Source organism: Delphinapterus leucas, chromosome 15, assembly GCF_059928025.1.
Source record: "Delphinapterus leucas isolate spDelLeu-1000000601 "Yukka" chromosome 15, BTC_Dleu_Yukka2, whole genome shotgun sequence".
Lineage (NCBI taxonomy): Eukaryota > Metazoa > Chordata > Mammalia > Artiodactyla > Monodontidae > Delphinapterus > Delphinapterus leucas.
Genome location: NC_143143.1, coordinates 17,444,694 through 17,462,227, shown reverse-complemented (window position 1 = coordinate 17,462,227; position 17,534 = coordinate 17,444,694). Strand labels below are relative to the sequence as shown.

General features: G+C 50.2%; 1 protein-coding gene across 2 annotated transcripts in view; it reads right to left on the bottom strand.

The window, feature by feature from the left end:
* Positions 1-17,534, bottom strand: part of GTF3C1 (general transcription factor IIIC subunit 1) — a 72,325-nt gene that overhangs the window by 44,691 nt on the left and 10,100 nt on the right. For both annotated transcript variants that reach the window (XM_089895987.1, XM_022588456.3), the window contains exons 6-7: positions 14,730-14,853; positions 744-902 (exon numbers count right to left, since the gene is read on the bottom strand). In XM_089895987.1, the coding sequence (XP_089752113.1) occupies positions 744-902; positions 14,730-14,853 (283 nt within the window). The remainder of the gene's footprint in view (positions 1-743; positions 903-14,729; positions 14,854-17,534) is intronic.

Genomic DNA, 17,534 nt, shown 5'->3' with positions numbered 1-17,534 from the left:
GTAACATGCTAAAAGCGGGGATGAAAGGGTTAAGGACAGCATTTCTCAAACTGTGTTCTGAGGAACAGATCCTGAGAGATGTTGAAGAGTTGACGGAAACAGCCTTCCCTAAAGGCTGTGCTGATTCGCCAGGTGCTTTCGTGCCTGCTGGCTGAACCAGATCTCCTGCAGCCCCTCCCCTTCTACTCTAGACATCCTCCGCTCCACAGCGACCTGCGGCCACACCATCTGTGGCACTGGGTCACTGCTGTCTTACATAGATTTTAGGGGATTTAGGGGAAGGGGGAGGAATGGACAGAGACATGTTTCTTCCCCCTTCATCACAACAATGCCCAGGCTGCAATGATTCCAGACCAGTTTTAGAAGTTGGTAGGTGACTCAAATCTTTGAGTAGTAATATTAGTAGGTAATTTTTTTAGTGGTTTCTACGTACCAGGCACTACACCAGATGTTTTAATCCTACTTATTCAGTCCTCTTACGTGCTAGGGGAGATATCCCCATTTTACAGATGAGGGAACTGAGGCTCGGAGACCTTGCTAAAGTCTTCAGCTGGCGGACAAGGGGCAGAGCAAGGACTCAAACTCAAATCTGACCCCAAAGCCTAAACCCTCAAGGGGACCAGGGGGCTTCCCGCTGCGTGACATTCTCGACAGCAGGGCCCTCTTTCAACATGTGACCAAAACACACCTCAAGTCAAAGCTCGGGAACCCTGTCTATATGCAGGTAGGAGAATGGGACTTACTGAGTTCGTAGGTCTGTGTGAGCATGTCCCGCTCGTACACGATGTCCACCGGTGGCACGGCCTTGGAGATGGCCTCCTCGTCCTCGTCGTCGTCCTGGTCTTCGACCTTCCGCTTGAACTCCTTCAGCAGCCTCAGGCAGCGCACCATGACGTCGGTCCCTGGGAACACAGGCACACGGTTCCATGATGACAAATCAGTGCGGCCCTGGGGGAGGCGGCTTCAGCAGACCCAGAGGCCCCGAGAAAGGCCGCACAGGGCATCTGAGTTTGGAACATTTAACACTGCACACCTTGGGGCACGAGACCTGAATACTGACTCCATAAAACTGCTTTAAAAACAAAAAACATATTATTAGTGAACAAAGAAATGCAAATGAAAGGAATAATGAGGGGCCTGTTAAATAAACAGCAGCCTCTGCTTCAGACAAGCTCCATGACTACAGGAAACGTGCTTGTCTTTTCCCATCACCGCCCCCCGCTCCCCTGAATAGTGCTTGGCACACAGCAGGCACACGGGCGGTATTGCTGAAAGGATGAATACAGTCTTCTCCCTTTTAAGCCAATGCCCGTTGCCACTAAGGTATGGCAGCAGTGTGAACAAGTTCTATGACCTTTCCAGAGCATTTCGAGAGGTCTTTAACTCCATGATTCCAAGGGTAGGAATTTACCCCAAGAAATAACTGAAAAGGAGGCAAAATGCCACTAGTAAGAGGTCCACCCAGAGCTCTTTATAGACCCAGCTTCTGTGAATATAAACAACGACCAGGACTAAGGGGCAGGACACGGACAAGGCACCACACTCTGCAGGCGAGCGCCCGCCTTCAGACAATCAGGCTCCGGTACTCTCAACCTACGGAAGCGCCGTGTGGGGAAAATAACAAGCTCACGCCTATGGCTGTAACGCGAGAGGTACAAGGAAAAGGAAAAACATCTCGACACTACGACTGCTAACTCCTTTGATCCTGACAACCCTAGGAGGCAAACAGATGAAGAGACTGAGGTACAGACGCGTTAACTAACTTGCCCAAACTCCCAGCAGCCTGTGACAGGGGCTAAGTGACTCAGGCAGGTGCCAGGTCTCTGATACGGAAGAGATGGTGTCCTGTGATACTGACAGCCGGGAGGCAGAACAGCAGCCCCTCAAGCATGTCCACGCTTTCACCCCTGGAACCTCTGAATATGTTACCTGACGTGGCGAAAGGGACTTGCAGGCATGATTTAAGTTAAGGCTTTTTGTCGTGGTGCTGGTGGTCAAGGATTTTGAGATTATCCTGAAATATCTGGCTGGGACCAGTATAACATCACAGAGTCCTTGTAAGAGGGAGGCAGGAGAATCAGAGTGAGAGATTGGAAGACGCTTCGCTGCTGGCTTTGAAGATGGAAGGGACCACGAGTCAAGGAATGCAAGCAGAGTCTAGAAACTGGAAAAGGCCAGGAAATGGATCCTCTCCTAGAGCCTCCAGAAGGAGCAGAGCCTGCCGAAACCTCGATTTTAGTCCAATGACAGACTTCCAACCTTCAGAATGAGAAAATAACGAGTTTGTGTTAAGTCACTGTATTTGTAGTAATCGTTACAGCAGGGCAATCAGCCGTTTCTCCACCAGCGTCCATCAGCACACCAAGGTGTAGAATCCTCGGGTACCAGGGCAAGGAGCAGTGGCAGTAAAGCTGGTCTCTGCAACCCAGTGCCTCCTAAGCAGGAGCTGCGCCACCGAGGGCCTCGCTGTGAAGGTGCGTGGAGCACCCACATCAGGGTAGCACAGACTGACGTCTGAGCAGATCAAGTCCCATCACCCCAACTCGGGCAGGGGATTCTCTGTAGGTGGGGGACACAGCACGTGGTTTGCAAGTGAAGTTCACGAACAGTAAAGCATCTCAGGGGCCTGATATCAGAGACTTGACCCTCAGAGTCAGGTCCGCAGAGGCTGACGAACCAGAACCCTCCGGGAGGGCTGGCCTGGGGCCAAAGGTCCGCAGGGCTCGGGCACCAGCTGATTCCCCTCCACTCCCGCCAGTGAGAGAAAATCCCCCAGTTCTCGACTTTTCATGAGAAGAAACATGAAGCCCGCGTCTGGCACAGCCTCTTTGCCCTTGGCTCCCTCTGCGCCTGCCAGGTCCTCCCTTCCTACTTCCAAAGCTTTGCGCTTCGCTCCCGGTGCCTGCCCCGGCCTCTCCCTCCCAAGAGGGAAGACCTGGGAACGAGGGGACTCCTGGGCCATCTGAATGGGTGAGAACTATTTCAAGGCTCCGGGGCCCGGGACTGGGTTCTCCCTGTGGCCAGCACCCCCAGCACGTGGGCAGAACACTAGCCGCCAAGCCGCTCGCCACCTGGTCTTCCTCTGTGTCCTCTACCTTAAGCTACTCCCAAGCCCCTCAGCCCCCCTCTCACCCCTAAGCTGGTACTCACAGAGCGACCTCCTCTCCTAACAATAAAACCACCACCACTCCTAGGACGCCTGCCAGGTCCCTGACGCTGATCTAAGCTCTCCTGGCGGGTTATATGGGTTAGCCCTCATCACAGCCGTAGGAGGTGGGCTACCATCCCCGTTTCATACCTGAGAACGTGTGGAGCGAAGGGATCTGCCCAAACTCCCATCCCTTAGCAAGTGAGGAGCTGGGATTTACTGGGCAGTCCAGCCTCGAAGCCCAAGCCCTAAACCTTTGATGACGTATGGCCCCTAATTCAAAGATGCCCATGTGACCGAGAACAGCGGGTGACCCGGGGCAAGGGCCAGCCCGGGTTAGGGGCGACACAACACAGCATTTATGGAGGCCGACGGACTGGCTCTCAGGCAAGAGCCCAATGTGATTCTTTCCCACACTTTTATAACTTCCTTAACGGGCTAATTAGCCAAGAAAAGATACACAGAACAGCCCTCAAAATAAGCTAAGTGGAAGAGGAAAAACGTTACTAGTACACTCATGGACGCTAAGGCAACAAAGGCAAACGCCCTCAGCCATCAGCCTTCTGCTCCTCATGCCCAGGCAGTGCTGTTCTCACCTGTCCCCGGTCAGAGCCTTCTCCTGATGGCACAGCTGAACCCTCTGCTGGCAGCCAGGACGGAAGGATGCTCAGAGGAGAGTGGGGATAAACGGGCTCCCGGGTCAGGCACATGTGGCTTTCAACCTCAGCTCCGTAACTCTGGGGCAATGACTTGTAGCTCTCTGTTCCCCACTCAGTGAAATGCGATGATGATGTTCTCTCCCTCAAGGGTTAGTGTCAGCGAGACCCGAGATTGACGTCTGTACAGAGGCTGGCGTGGAGTCATGGGCCAGGCACTGTGTTGTGAGCGTTACATAAATTAACCCGTCAAATCTCATGATCGGAGGCGGGCAGGCCCCTGTAAGCTGCACTGTACAGACGCAGAAGCTGAGGCACAGAAAAGTTAAGTGACTTGCTCAAAGCGATGGAGCTGTGAAGTGGCGGAGCTAGGGTGTGACCCAGGCTGACTCTCAACTAACATAGCAGTTGCTCTTAATGGCATCACCGGCACCTAGCACTGTGCAAAGGCATGACAAACAGGAGCTGAACTCAAGATGGTTGGTCCCTTCCTGCCAGGTAGGAAAGCCCCACAACTGGCCCACGGTCGGGGTGACCTGGCTCCTGGGTCCCACGGGAACTCTCCCCTGCTCTGGTTCTGAGCATGGGGCTCAGGAAAGCGCCTAGGCAGGCAGGCCGCTGGCTGCGGGAGGCGGAGGGTGACGCAGGAAGACCAGGCTGCTCCCTGCGACTACACTGGGAACCGTGAGCTCCACGACCAACAAGGAGCATGCGACCCAGTGGGGGGAGGGCGAGTCTCAACACATCGCAAGGGGTGAGCTCCAGCATCTAAGGCTGGGCTGAGAAGGAGGCTGCTATGACATATCTAGATGGCGCCTGGAGAGGCTTGCGGCCACAGGGTCTGCAGCTCTGCCTGTCCTTGGGCACAGCTGATTTCTCTGCCCTGAATCCCAACTGCACTTGTTTCTGTATCCGTCAGAGAGGTAAGCCCTGGTCATTCACCCAACACCCTGATGGCGGCAACGTCTCCCTTTCCTCAGGCCATGTCATTTACATCTTTCCTTTGGAAAACCTTGCGTGAGAGCGAGCGAGCCTGTGCAGTGGTTAAGAAGCTGGACTCTTCTGCCCGAGCTGGTGTGGGAACCTGGGCAAGCTGCTCGATCTCCCTCCGCCTCCACCGACTCGCCCGCAAACCAGGGCTGATGAGAATGTCAGCCTCGTGGGGCTGGGGGAGAGACGCAGGAGGAAAAGCAGGTACAGGATGGGGCACGGTGCAGTCTGAGCTTCATGATCCAAGGGACCACCTGGAACTCGTTTCACCAGATCTTTATGCATTTCCCATAGTTCTAGAGTTTTTTCCAGACTCAGAATTTCTATTTTTATTAAAATCCCTTCAGCTCATACTTGCCTTTTTTTTTTTTGGCTGTGCTACGCAGCTTGCAGGATCTTAGTTCCCCAACCAGGGATCAAACCCGGGCCCCCTGCAGTGGGAACGGGGAGTCTTAACCACTGGACCACCAGGTAATTAAGTCCCTCATACTTGCTATTTTTAAGGATATTGTCCTAGAGCACAAGGCAGCTGAAGTCAAAGCAGAAGGGGCTCGAGTGAGACTGGTCGGCAGACTCACGCAGGTGAACGTGGCCTGTCACTCCATTTGAGCTGCCACCTCGGTTACCTGCAACCGCCCTGGAGGAATCGCGGTCCCGTTGATGTCGGCCACTGACCCCTGGGTGCAGGGCTTTCTTTCCAGGAACAAAAGGGAGGAGAAATACAACCGGCCAGATCACTCTCATGCTCTCAAACACACAAAATTTTAGGCATTTTACACACGCAGAAACATGTGGCATGCACTAAGGTCAGCATTTCTACACCAAGGAACCACGCGGTTCTTCTGTGTCAATGATCCAGGAAAGGCTCCACCTTAGCACGAAACGTGCCTTAATTTAGACATCCTGAAGATCTAAAAAGGAAGAAGGGAAGGACAGAATCTTTACTGAGTACCTGGGATGGGCCAGGCGCTGTGTTAGGTCCTTTCAGAGGCTATTTTACTTAATCATCGTGTGAATTCTGCAAGTTATTATCACCATTTTAAGGAAAAGGAAACGGAAGCTCAGAGAGCTCAAGTGATCTAAGTGGCCTTCCTTCCACACTAGGCCACATGGTTGGGCCTGAATCTCACATTTCTATCAGAAAGTTCCTTGTAAAGGAACAGCCAGGGCGGCTGTGATGCAGAACCAACAGCCCGTGTGTCTCACGTTCCCAATGAAACATCTCATCCGGCCTCCTAGCAGAGTGGTACCCTGAACTGTGATCAACCCCGGAAGGAAGAAGAGCAACAAATGAGCCCCAGAACAGACTTCCTCTTAAAGGGTCACAGACAAAGGGACAGTCCTACTAGCAAGCCAAGCGGAAGTTATGTAAATTCAGTGTTACCCCCTTCACTCCACCAACACACACACACACGAATGGGGCTGGGTTGGTCAGGGCTGGAGAGTCTGAGAAACTGAAACTAAAAGCAAGCCCATGGGACATTCTAAGGAGGTGACTGCCTTGGGTACCGGCAGAGAGGCCTAACCAGAGATGCAAGGACAGCATTCAGGGCAGCACCCAGAAGGATGGAGGAGGGCGCTGCAGCCCAAACCCAGGGCGATGGAACTGGTGAGAGCCCGCCTCTGCCCCTTACTGGCTGATCAGCATGGCTGAGTGATCCCACAGCCCTGTTCCTCAGGCTGCTCAGCTATGAAATGGGGACAAGAACAGCCTCTTCCTCAGAGTGCTCAGGACGGTGCTTGCTACTGCTTTATCAGTACCGTTATCATCTCCACAACCTCAGAAAAACAGAGCTTGGCGGCTCAAGTGTCAGACGGAGTCACCGGTGTTGAAAATGTCAGGAGGCTGCTTGGGGCCTTTCACTCAATTTCACAGCATTTATTCTGTGATGCGCCTAGAACACATAAAGAAGGACAAGACAGGGTTCCCACCCCTGCAAAGGGCTGTGTCTGAGAGAGAGGCCAGGGAGCCTCGGACAGGGTGATTGGGCTTCACACAGGCCTGGGCGTGAACTCCGGCTCTACCATGAGCAAGCTGTGAACCTCTGAGCCTCAGGCTTCTCATCTACAAGGCAGGGATAATTCTACAACGTGTCTAGACTAACCTGGGAGTAAGGACTAAGGGAGTGAATGAGTTAAGTGCTCAGGGCACGCTATCCAGCTGGATGGCTACAGAGGAATCCGCTCTAATGCACTCAGGGCTCTGCTTCGAAAACCCACAGAGCTGGCAAACAAAAAGACTACGCAGGGGAAGGGAGAGAGGAGGGGCCATCTGGGTGGGATATTAAAGGATCCGGAAGAAACTGTCTTGGCAGAAGAGGACAGGCATTCCAGGCGGACGGAAGGGCACCAGCAAAGGCACAGAGGTGGAAAAGGACTGGCCCTTTGGGAAGGGGTGCTGGTGGGAGAGGCGGGAATGAGGATGCGAACGGAGATTGCAGATGGTCTCTAGCCGAGCAGAGGTTTTATTTTTCATTCTGCAGGCATGACGGGAAGTTACCGATGGGTGTGTAAGAAGGGCTGATGGAGGAGTCTCCTGCCCCCGGCCACCCAGGCCGCCTTCCTTCACCTTCGCTTTCAGCCCCCCCCACAACCCTGCTTGCACTTCCTGTCAGTCAGGCCAGCCTCTCAGGAGGCGGAGGCCGCAGAGGGGCCTGATGGCCGCAGACACAAAAGCCACACTTTTCTCTGTTCACTCCCCTACCAGCACTTCCCAGCTCTGTGACCTTAGGCAAGTGATCTGTGCTTTAGTTGCTTAGCAGTGAGGAGTAGCACTGAGAAGATGGGGTGATAAAGGGATCAGAGTCAAAGAACCCCACAAACCTGCAAGGCACAAAATGGCTAACAAAGTGCAGAATCTCCCCTAGCCCCTTCCTCTTTTTCACTCCCTAAGACAAGCCATCAGAGTCAAAGGTCTCTCTGGCTAACTGTGCAAGGCAGCGCGGGTCCTGACAGTAGCAAACACGGGGCTCACACAGGAATCTGTGGAAACGGCCTCGGTCTAGAGGTTCAGTCACCGTTCAATACCTGCTCACCTGTAGGCCAGCCCTGTGCTCACAGGTCCCAGCACTTGCCTTCGGGCTCTTCCAAGCATGGGGAGCCTTCCCTCCTCATCCCTCGATCATACCACAGAAAGTTCTCAAAGGACAATGTCGCCAGTCCCTCACCTCCGAGGCACATCTACTGTAGTCTGCGCCCCTCTCATTCTCCAGAATTCTGCCCCAGACCTCACCGCCCTTGCCCCCGTTGCCGGCCCGCTCCTTCCACCCCACAGACCGGGCAGGCCCATCTCCCTGCTCAGGGGGGTCGATGGAGCGGCCAGCAGGCTTGAGCCCGTGTTGCCTCCTGGGGGGGGACATAGAGGAAAGGACTCTTTTCCCACAAGGGCACCCTCCAGGTGCCTGTGCCCCCTCAGGAGAGCCTCCTCCACCCCAGTGAAGTAACCCAAGGCCCAGAATTTATGCCATTGAGGATTCTACCCCTTTCTCTACTCTTTTAAGTTCCTGCCTTTAATAGTTTTTGCCATATTAAAAGGTCTGTTTATTTTATTCATCTTAATTATTAATGAGAGTAATTACCTTCATATTTTAGCTAGAGTCCCTTAATCAATCTTATCACTTTTAACTTAAAGAAATCTCGCTTTTTTTTTTTTTTTTTGCGGTACGCGGGCCTCTCACTGTTGCGGCCTCTCCCGTTGTGGAGCACAGGCTCCGGACGCGCAGGCTCAGCGGCCATGGCTCACGGGCCCAGCCGCTCCGCGGCATGTGGGATCTTCCCGGACTGGGGCACGAACCTGCATCCGCTGCATCGGCAGGCGGACTCTCAACCACTGCGCCACCAGGGAAGCCTAATCCTACTGTAACTTTTTAAATGTCCCCTTCTGCCATTTTAATGATCATAATTTAGTTTGCTGTACCCTGTTGTGTTTGTTGGATTTGGTTTTCATTTTTTATTGCAATTTTAACAGCTTTATTGAGATATCATTCATATGCCACATGATTCACCTGTTTAAACTATACAAGTCAGTGGTCTTTTAGCATATTCACAGGTATGTGCACCCATCACAAGTCAGTTCTAGAACATTTTCGTCACCTCAAACCCTTTAGCTATCACCCCTCTGTGCCTCCAGCCCAGCCCTAAGCACTCACTAATCTACTGTCCTATTCCGGACTCACCCCTAAATGGAATCCCATAGTCATGGCCTTTTGTGATTGGTTTCTTTCTCCACTGAATGATCATGGCACCCTGGCTGAAGTCAGTTGACCACAGATGTGTGGGTTTATTTCTGGACTCTCAATTCTATTCCATCAGTCTCTAATTCTATCCCTGTGCCAGTACCATGCTGTCTGGATTACTGTTGCTTTGTAGTAAGTTTTGAAATTACAATGTGTGAGCCCTCTTACTGGATTCTTCTTTTTCGGGATTGTTTTAGCTTTCTACATACCCTCTAATTCCATATGAATTTTAGAATGAGTTTATCTATTTCCACAAAGAAGTCAGCTGGGATTCTTACAGGAATTGCGTGGAATCTGAAGATCAGTTTGGGGAGTACTGACATCTTAACAATGTTGTCTTCTGACCTGTGAACAGGGGATATTTTCCCATTTACTCAGATCTTAAGTTTCTGTCAATATTTTGTAGTTTTCAGAGTATATGCTTTGTACTTGTTTTGTTAAATTTATTCCTAAGTATTTTATTCTTTTTGATACTATTGTGAACAGAACTGTTTTCTTAATTTCATTTTTGGACTGTTCATTACAAGGGTAAAGAAATAGAACTGATTTTTGTATATTGATCTTGTCCTGCAATCCTGTTGAACTTGTTTTTTATTTTTGAAAAGTCACAGGGCAGCAGCTTGGGGGAAGAGTCCACACCATAAACAGGGAGGTATAGACACTAGAACTACTCCATCCTCTTCACAGCTGGACTCACCTTGCCACTGAACCGGGAAACCCGCTAAATGCCCGTCTCAGTCATTAGCCCCAGGGAGCCCAACTTCTGTCAACTGCTTTCGACTGTGATCCTTTTCCGAGGGATTACGAAGTTAACTTCTATTTCTCTTCCCTTCTGTTCTCAGCACAACTTAATAAAACAGAACGACTGCTAAACACTTGAATAAAATAATCCAAATTTGCAAAACACATCAGTTCAGGTGACTGTTTTCGTTACCAAGATACTTTTGCCTTTTGCAAAACAGATCACTGCAGCTTTCTGTAACACATTTGAAATATGCTGAAATCCAAACTCTTTGTTTATGTCCTTTTAGAAACACTCATATATATCCAGGCGCACCTGTAAATTTACATGAAGCAATACATCATCTTTATTTAAGTCTTGTCTACTCCATAATAGCTTGGAGGGAAGGTTTTATGTTAATTTTGCAAACTGGGAAGACACAGCTCAAGGCAAGAAAAGACTAAAAAGATGTGCATTCATCCCTTGTCTCCTGCTCCAGGAAAGTCACTGGAGGGGCACCTAATTAAATTAAATTGGCTAAACGTTTACTTAGCACCTACTCTGTTTCCAGCAGACAATGCACAGACATTAAGGACAGAAAGTATGTGAGGGGTGCGGCCACCACCCTCAAGGAGGGTGGCTTAGTTGGGAAAAAGTCTCACAGATAAATAGCTGAGACACAGCGTGGCAGGCCTGTCCTGAGAGGTGGTGACAAGACCATGCGGGGATGAGATGAGCCTCCTGAACAGTCAGAAACGGGCTCACTGCGCGTGTGCGTGACAATCTAAACACGCCGACTGTCATCTCATCGTCTTAGGTATTTGCCCTCTTAACCTCACCACTGACATCCTTAGTACCCAGTCTGAGGCATGCTGATCCTTCTTCCCAGCACTGGGCCTCCAGAAAACTAGGACCACTCATGGTGTGATGAGGACACACCTTCAAGGGTTAGGCAGACGACATACCCAGACTGAGGCCAGCTGCGGGTTAAACAGCAGCTGAATGAATGGGGAAGGTGGGTGCCCTCAACAGAGGGTGGCACACCTCTCTGCCTCACCAATTGCTATTAAAGAAATGCAGTTCAATGTTGCCTAGTTTTATTTCTACAGAAAAGTTGAAAGGCTGACTTTGTAGGTGAAATTTCTGATTTTTAAATGCCATCAACTACAATTAAAACAAGCACCATGAGGCCAACAAAATACACTGCCAGATGTGGCCCAAAGGCCCTGCTCTGTGTACACTGTCACCTGTAAGCTCCACGACACTCTGGAAAGATATATTATTCCAGATAATCCCGATGAGGAAACTGAGGCAGAGAGAGGTCAAAACTTGCTGAAGGACTCCCCAACAGGAAATGACGGGACAAGAATTCTAACCCAGGCTGTCTTACATCAAAAGTCCATTCAGGTGTGACAGTCTCAAGGGGCTAGTTTGAATTTCCAAGGACCTCAAGCCGTGGAGAAGCCCAGCAAAAAAAGTTACTTAAGGCTATTTCTTTCTTAATTTCTCTTTACTCTAAAAAAATCACTCATCTGCTTATTTTTAATGCCTTTCTTTCAATAGGCCAGGAAATAAAAATGCTTATTAGACCCACAGGCCATGATATTTTAAGCCTTCAGATAATCATATTTCCAAGTCAAATGTTAGGTGGGAATCCCCAGCACACCTCTCAGTTCCTGAAGCCTTTTCTTCCCTGCCGCAGGACCCAGCGGAACTTCCTGGTTTCCTGTCTACTTAAAGGCTGATGCTCCCCACCCCTTCCCCTGAGGAACTCCAGTCATTCAACCAGTCACACATCTACTCAGCACTTAAGACACTCAAAGGTGAAGTCTGCTCTGGGGGGGCTTTCCTACCTCCAGGGGCTCCTGCCTTTTATACACCTGTTGTGTGGTAGTATCTGTGTGCTACCATCTCCTCCACAAGACTTAGACACAGGGAAGTCAGACAGGGTGGGCAGTGATTCCATTAACTAAATGAGGAAGTAAAGGAAGAGACACAGCTCCCTCAGACTGGCAGCTCGGTCACTCAGCAAGCATACCACCTCCCTCCTGCAGGCACCAAGCCAAGTGTTGGGGATGCCGTGGTCTGTCTTCATCCAGCAAACATTCTCTGGAGCTGTTAGTGAGGCCAGTCTCCACAGGTTACTTGCTATGCCCACATAGTCAAGCACACAGGCCTTAAGTTTTTTTAAATTACACACCTTTTAGTTTTACCTGGCGTTAATAACTTTTTTCCATTTGCTTGGTTTTCTCTGTACCCATATCGAATTCACACTCAGACTCTCTGCTAGCATACAGATTTCCCTTCACACATTCACAGGCCTTCACACATTCACAGGCACTAAGCAACTGATCCTTTGCATGGACTTCCGTCCCCCACCCACCCCGCGTCTGTCATCATGATTTCCCTTCGTCATCTCTCCAGGGTTTCCATTGTCCCCCCTCTTCCTGGGCCCCATGCTTTCCTGTCTCTTGGCTTAGCCTGTTATTTGATGGTGTACATCCTCCTGTGGCTTCCTAAAAGGGAGCTTGGGAGATCAGAGATGAATTGTTTCCAATCCGCATGTATGAAAATGTGTGAGGTCCTTATCCTCACACCTCATTTACTGGAAGATTCCAGGGTGAAAGTCCATCCCCTTCAGAAAGTTGACGGTGTTGCTCCAAGCTCTCTAGCTTCCGTTACTACTGGGAAGTCTGATGTCTCCTCTCTGGAGGCTCTTCAAGCCCCAGACTTCTGAAGTCTCAGGCTGTTGGATCCTGGTGTGGGTTTCTTTATGTTCATCATGCTAGACATCTGCTAGGTCTTTTGATCTAGAACTTAACAGCCTTCAGATCTGGGAAAATTCCGTGTCATTTCCCGTCATCTCCTCCTTTCTACTCCCCTGCACACACTCCCTCCCCTTACTGTGAACTTGAACTCCTACTGTGTGGACATTGGATCTTTTAGACTCAGCTTCTTATTTTCAACTTAAAACTCTCCTATTTCCATCCCTTTTGAGTTTCTGTTCTTTACAGGAGATTTTCTCAACTTTATCTCACTATCTTTCCTTCCACCAAATCTTTTATTGCAATAGTCATATTTCTTTTATTTCCAAGAGCTCTTTCTTATTTTCTGCATGTCCCTCCTTTATAGCCTCTTGCTCTGGTTTCATGATGCAGTATCTTCCTTCTCTCCTTTCCTTTTCTTCTGCTCCTCATTTTAGTTCCATTTCCTAAGTTAGTTTCTCTTACATTCATGTTAGAGTTCTCAAATGCTTGGTGAAAAGTTAAAATGCTGGGGCTTCCCTGGTGGCGCAGTGGTTGAGAGTCCGCCTGCCAATGCAGGGGACACGGGTTCGTGCCCCGGTGCGGGAGGATCTCACATGCCGTGGAGTGGCTGGGCCCATGGGCCATGGCCGCTGAGCCTGCGTGTCCGGAGCCTGTGCTCCACAGCCTGTGCTCCGCAACGGGAGAGGCCACAACAGTGAGAGGACCGCGTACAGCAAAAAAAAAAAAAAAAAAAGTTAAAATGCTTCATTAAGATACTGCTGTACATTAAAAGTCCTGTGTTTTGCAGGGTCAGGAAGAGAAAGGGAGAGGCTGCCATTGTGTGGGCTTCCATGAAGGGTGAGCAGGCAGAGGCTGGCTATTTTGCTAGGAATACCCTAAATTTCAGGATCTAGAAGACTTTTCTCTCGGACTGGTCAGTTTCTGCAGAAAAGAAGCCTCCAGCCTCTGGCTTTAGGGACTGTAAGCCTGGCTGCCAGCGTTTTAGGAGCCACAGGGGGAAAGGCAGTGAAGACTCCTACCTCACTGTGTATAGAGATTATCTCATACCGCCTGTTATCGGCACTGTACCCTGTCCCCAGCTGCATCTCATGTCTGAGTCTCAAAAGCCTCCAGTGCATCTTCTCTTGAGGTTAAGTCCAAGGAATGAGGAATCACTGGAGATACTAATGAGGAAAGACTGCTAAGTCACAAAGTCCAGACCTCTGTCTTTGTGGGAAAGGGCTTGTTACCTGGCTATGCCAAGTAGGGGAGGGGACCTGGGGGGTGCAATGGCTCTTCACAGACTATAAACCAATCCTCTTGTCTCTAGCCCCATCCAAACTGGTGCTTTCAGAGGTCCCTGGTTTATTTCAGGTTTGAGGTGTCCACTCTTGGCTACTGCCCCACACAAGCATTCAGCTTTCCCAGTCTGCTCGGTCAGTTACCGTTTGTACATCTGCCTTTGAGCACAAAAATGTAGACAACTCTCCCTGCTGTCACTTCCTGTCCTATTCTCTTTGTACTTGCAGGTTTATTCCTTTTATAGCCTATCATCACTAGGAAGGAGTTGGAAGAGTGCAGAAAACCACATCTATTCCTTCTGTCATCTTTTACTGAAAGCTCTGACCCTAAGATTTTTAAACAGCTTTGGCTAATCAGGAGGAGTTAAACAGCATGGGATAAAAATCAAGAACTGAGAAAAATAAAGGACTAAGGAAGGTTTTTAAAGTTTCATAGTCTATTGTCCCTAGTTTAACTTTCTCAGAAAGTTCAAATCCCACCTCCACCACTTCCTGATTGCTTAACCTCATATAAGTTACTTAGCATCTCTTAACTTTAATCTTACCTGTAAAATGGTAATAATACCACCTACTTTGCAGGGCTAGAAAATGCAATCATGCAACACACAGATCAGGTACTTAAAAAATACTGGCTTAGCATAAGAAGGAAAAGATAAATTTCGGTTTCTGGACGCCAGGAATGGGAGATGTTGGAGGGACATCCATATAGAGATGTTTGCTGGGAGTCAGAATGGGTTTCATTCAGCAAACGTTTCCCAAGCGCTTTTTATTATAGAAGGTCCTGGGCCAGGCGCTGAGCAATAGAGTGGAAAAAATAACGTGAAATCATCCTACCTCAGGGCAGAACGTGGTAAGAGGGACAGGCTGGCACTTAGAGGGGAGAAGTGAAAACTGTCCGTGCAGCCCAGGCAGGAGCCGAGCCTGCCTTTACCTTTCTTGGTCTTGCAAGGTCCACGTTCAGGGTGGATCTCTTGTAAGGGAAGAGGCACCACCTTGGCCAGCCCCGCATTCAGCATGTACTGGTACAGGCGCTTAAATGTCCTCTCGCACAGCCCCTGCAAAATTGAAACGCTGCTGTTAGGTAGAGCAAGGTGTTTGAAACTATTGGAGGGTCATGTACACGAACAAGCGGGGACCTGAGTTAACTGATGATCTTGAATGAGGAATCACTGGAGGCACTAATGAGAAAATACTGCCAAGCTACCTTGTCCAGGGAACAAAACGCGTCTGCAGCAGCATATAAACCATCCATTTGATTATGAGTGGGGAAGAGATTCCCCCACTGAAAGGGGTGAGAATGAGGCAGATGGGGGCAGCACTAGAAGGTTTTCACTGTATACCGTTCCATCTTGTTTTGGTTTTTTTAAACAAGTGTATTATTAATTATTAATAGATATATACATACGTACACACACCTCTCACAGGCAGTGGAAGAGAAAAAATTAAATTTAAGACCTTTAAAAAAATTTAGTCTATCTGTGAAGTTACAACAAAATGAGGATGGGTACATCCACCCCGTCACTCACATTTCTGCGAGGAGGCAACACAACCAAAATGACCCAAAGCGCTCCTAACTGTCGAGGTTACCAACGAGCAGCCTCCAGTGCAGGCCGTGTTTTTTCGTTTTCTTTGAAAAAGGTAATTTACGGGGCTTCCCTGGTGGCGCAGTGGTTGAGAGTCTGCCTGCCGATGAAGGGGACGCGGGTTCGTGCCCCGGTCCGGGAAGATCCCACATGCCGTGGAGCGGCTGGGCCTGTGAGCCATGGCCGCTGAGCCTGCGCGTCCGGAGCCTGTGCTCCGCAACGGGAGAGACCACAACAGTGAGAGGCCCGTGTACCGCAAAAAAAAAAAAGTAATTTACTTGCCAACATTGAAAAGTGAGAGAGTTCATTTTAAAAAAAACAGACTCTGGCTTCTCTTGAAAAACAGGATCTGGCAACAAATCCTAGGCCTGCGGTTCCTCCCAGCATCAGCCAGAGGGAGGTGAGGACCAGCTGCTCCCTCCAGACAGGCACGCCCGACCCGGACGCCCTGGCCTTCTCTGCCCATCAGACCCCTTACATGGTGAGGCCGAAGGTCAGTTCCTGTTTACCACCATTTTTGTGCTGCTTTTCTCTCATGATAGTTAAGAGGAAAGTTGAATAATTCTTGAATCCACACTGATATAAAAAAAATTTTTTTTTTTCTGCCCACGCCACGGGGCTTGCAGGATCTCAGTTCCCCAACCAGGGATTGAACCCGGGCCACAGCAGGGAAAGCACTGAATCCTAACCACTAAACCACCAGGGAACTCCCTCAAAAAATTATTTTACACTTGGCCTGTTTCACTAATCCATACCACCCTCCTGGCCACTACTAGCATTTGATTTTGCCACCACAGGAAGAGCCAGGCAGGTTACCACCTGAACAGCAGGAGGCACTCGCGACTAAGAGTGGTGCATGGCACCTCCCAGGTTTCCTCTTACACTCTGGGGCAGAGACAGGCAGCATGTGTCTGAGGGCTGCTGCCACCACCCACGTACGTGTGATCACCTCTCGGAGGAGCCAGTACGCTAACTGCTGGGCAGAACATACTGCTATCAAAGAAATACAGACAACTCACATACGGCTCACTTAACCCGCTGGCTGGTAAATGGCACCTCCTGTTAATCCAGCCGTGCCCCCAGCGTCATGGAAAGACCTTATGGAAACGCATCCATCGAACCCTAGCCCTCAACATATGGCCCTGAGCCCTGGACCATCCTATGGGGGGCTGCCATCGAGGACTCACATAATCTGCCCAGAGGATGAAGGATGACATAGTCCTTCCCTTACGGGGACGCTACCGTTGAAGACTCGCACAACCTGCCCAGTTAAAGAAAGTGGCCTTCCCCACTCCCCGCAAAAGACAGCATCCATATTCACGGCGTCCACCTCATCCAGAGGTTAATTATTCACTAAATCCTGCTCAGCCTTCTCTGACCCCTATTTCCAGCTGCTGACTAAACATCACCAAGTCAAAGTCCCAGAAGATCTTCATACTCAATAAATCCTAAAATCAAATTTGTCATGTGCCTCAATCTCAGGCAAACTCACTCCTCTTCCTGAATTCTGTACTTTCATTGTACACTCATTCAACAAATCTGGGCTCAGCGTCTCCGTGGGCCAGGCCGTCCTCATGGTGGGGGGTTGGCAGGCACGATCCCTGCCCTCAGGTACCCGCCCTCCAGCTCTGGTCCACCCCAGGGAGGGGTTGCCACTCAAGCTAGACAACAGACTCCTTCTCCTTCGTTGCTCCCCACACCCGACACCCACACCCTGGCTTCAGTCACTCACCAAGTCCTGCTAGTGCCACCCCCCAAATATCACCAACAATTCAAGGCGTCACCCACCCTACCTGAGGCCACAGCACCCACCTCCCCACCCTGCCTCCAATCCCCTCCCCATCCATCAGTTCATCTCCCCAACACTCAAACTGCAGTTCACCAGGCTAAAGGCTGAAACCCAAGTCCTCAGCCTGGTACTCTAGACCTTCTTTATCTGGCTCCAACTTTCCTTTCCAGCCACGTCTCTTACTACTCCCGCCGGGCACGCTGCCGCCTGGCTGCTCCGTGTCACTGCCAGCCTCGGAAACACCCCATCACCTCCCACAGCTCCACGCCTTTGCTCCAGCCCGTCTCCTCTGCCTGAAAGATGGTCTCTCCTCTGCCGGACGATGCTGACTTCATCTTCAAAGCCCAGCTCAACTGGAACTGGC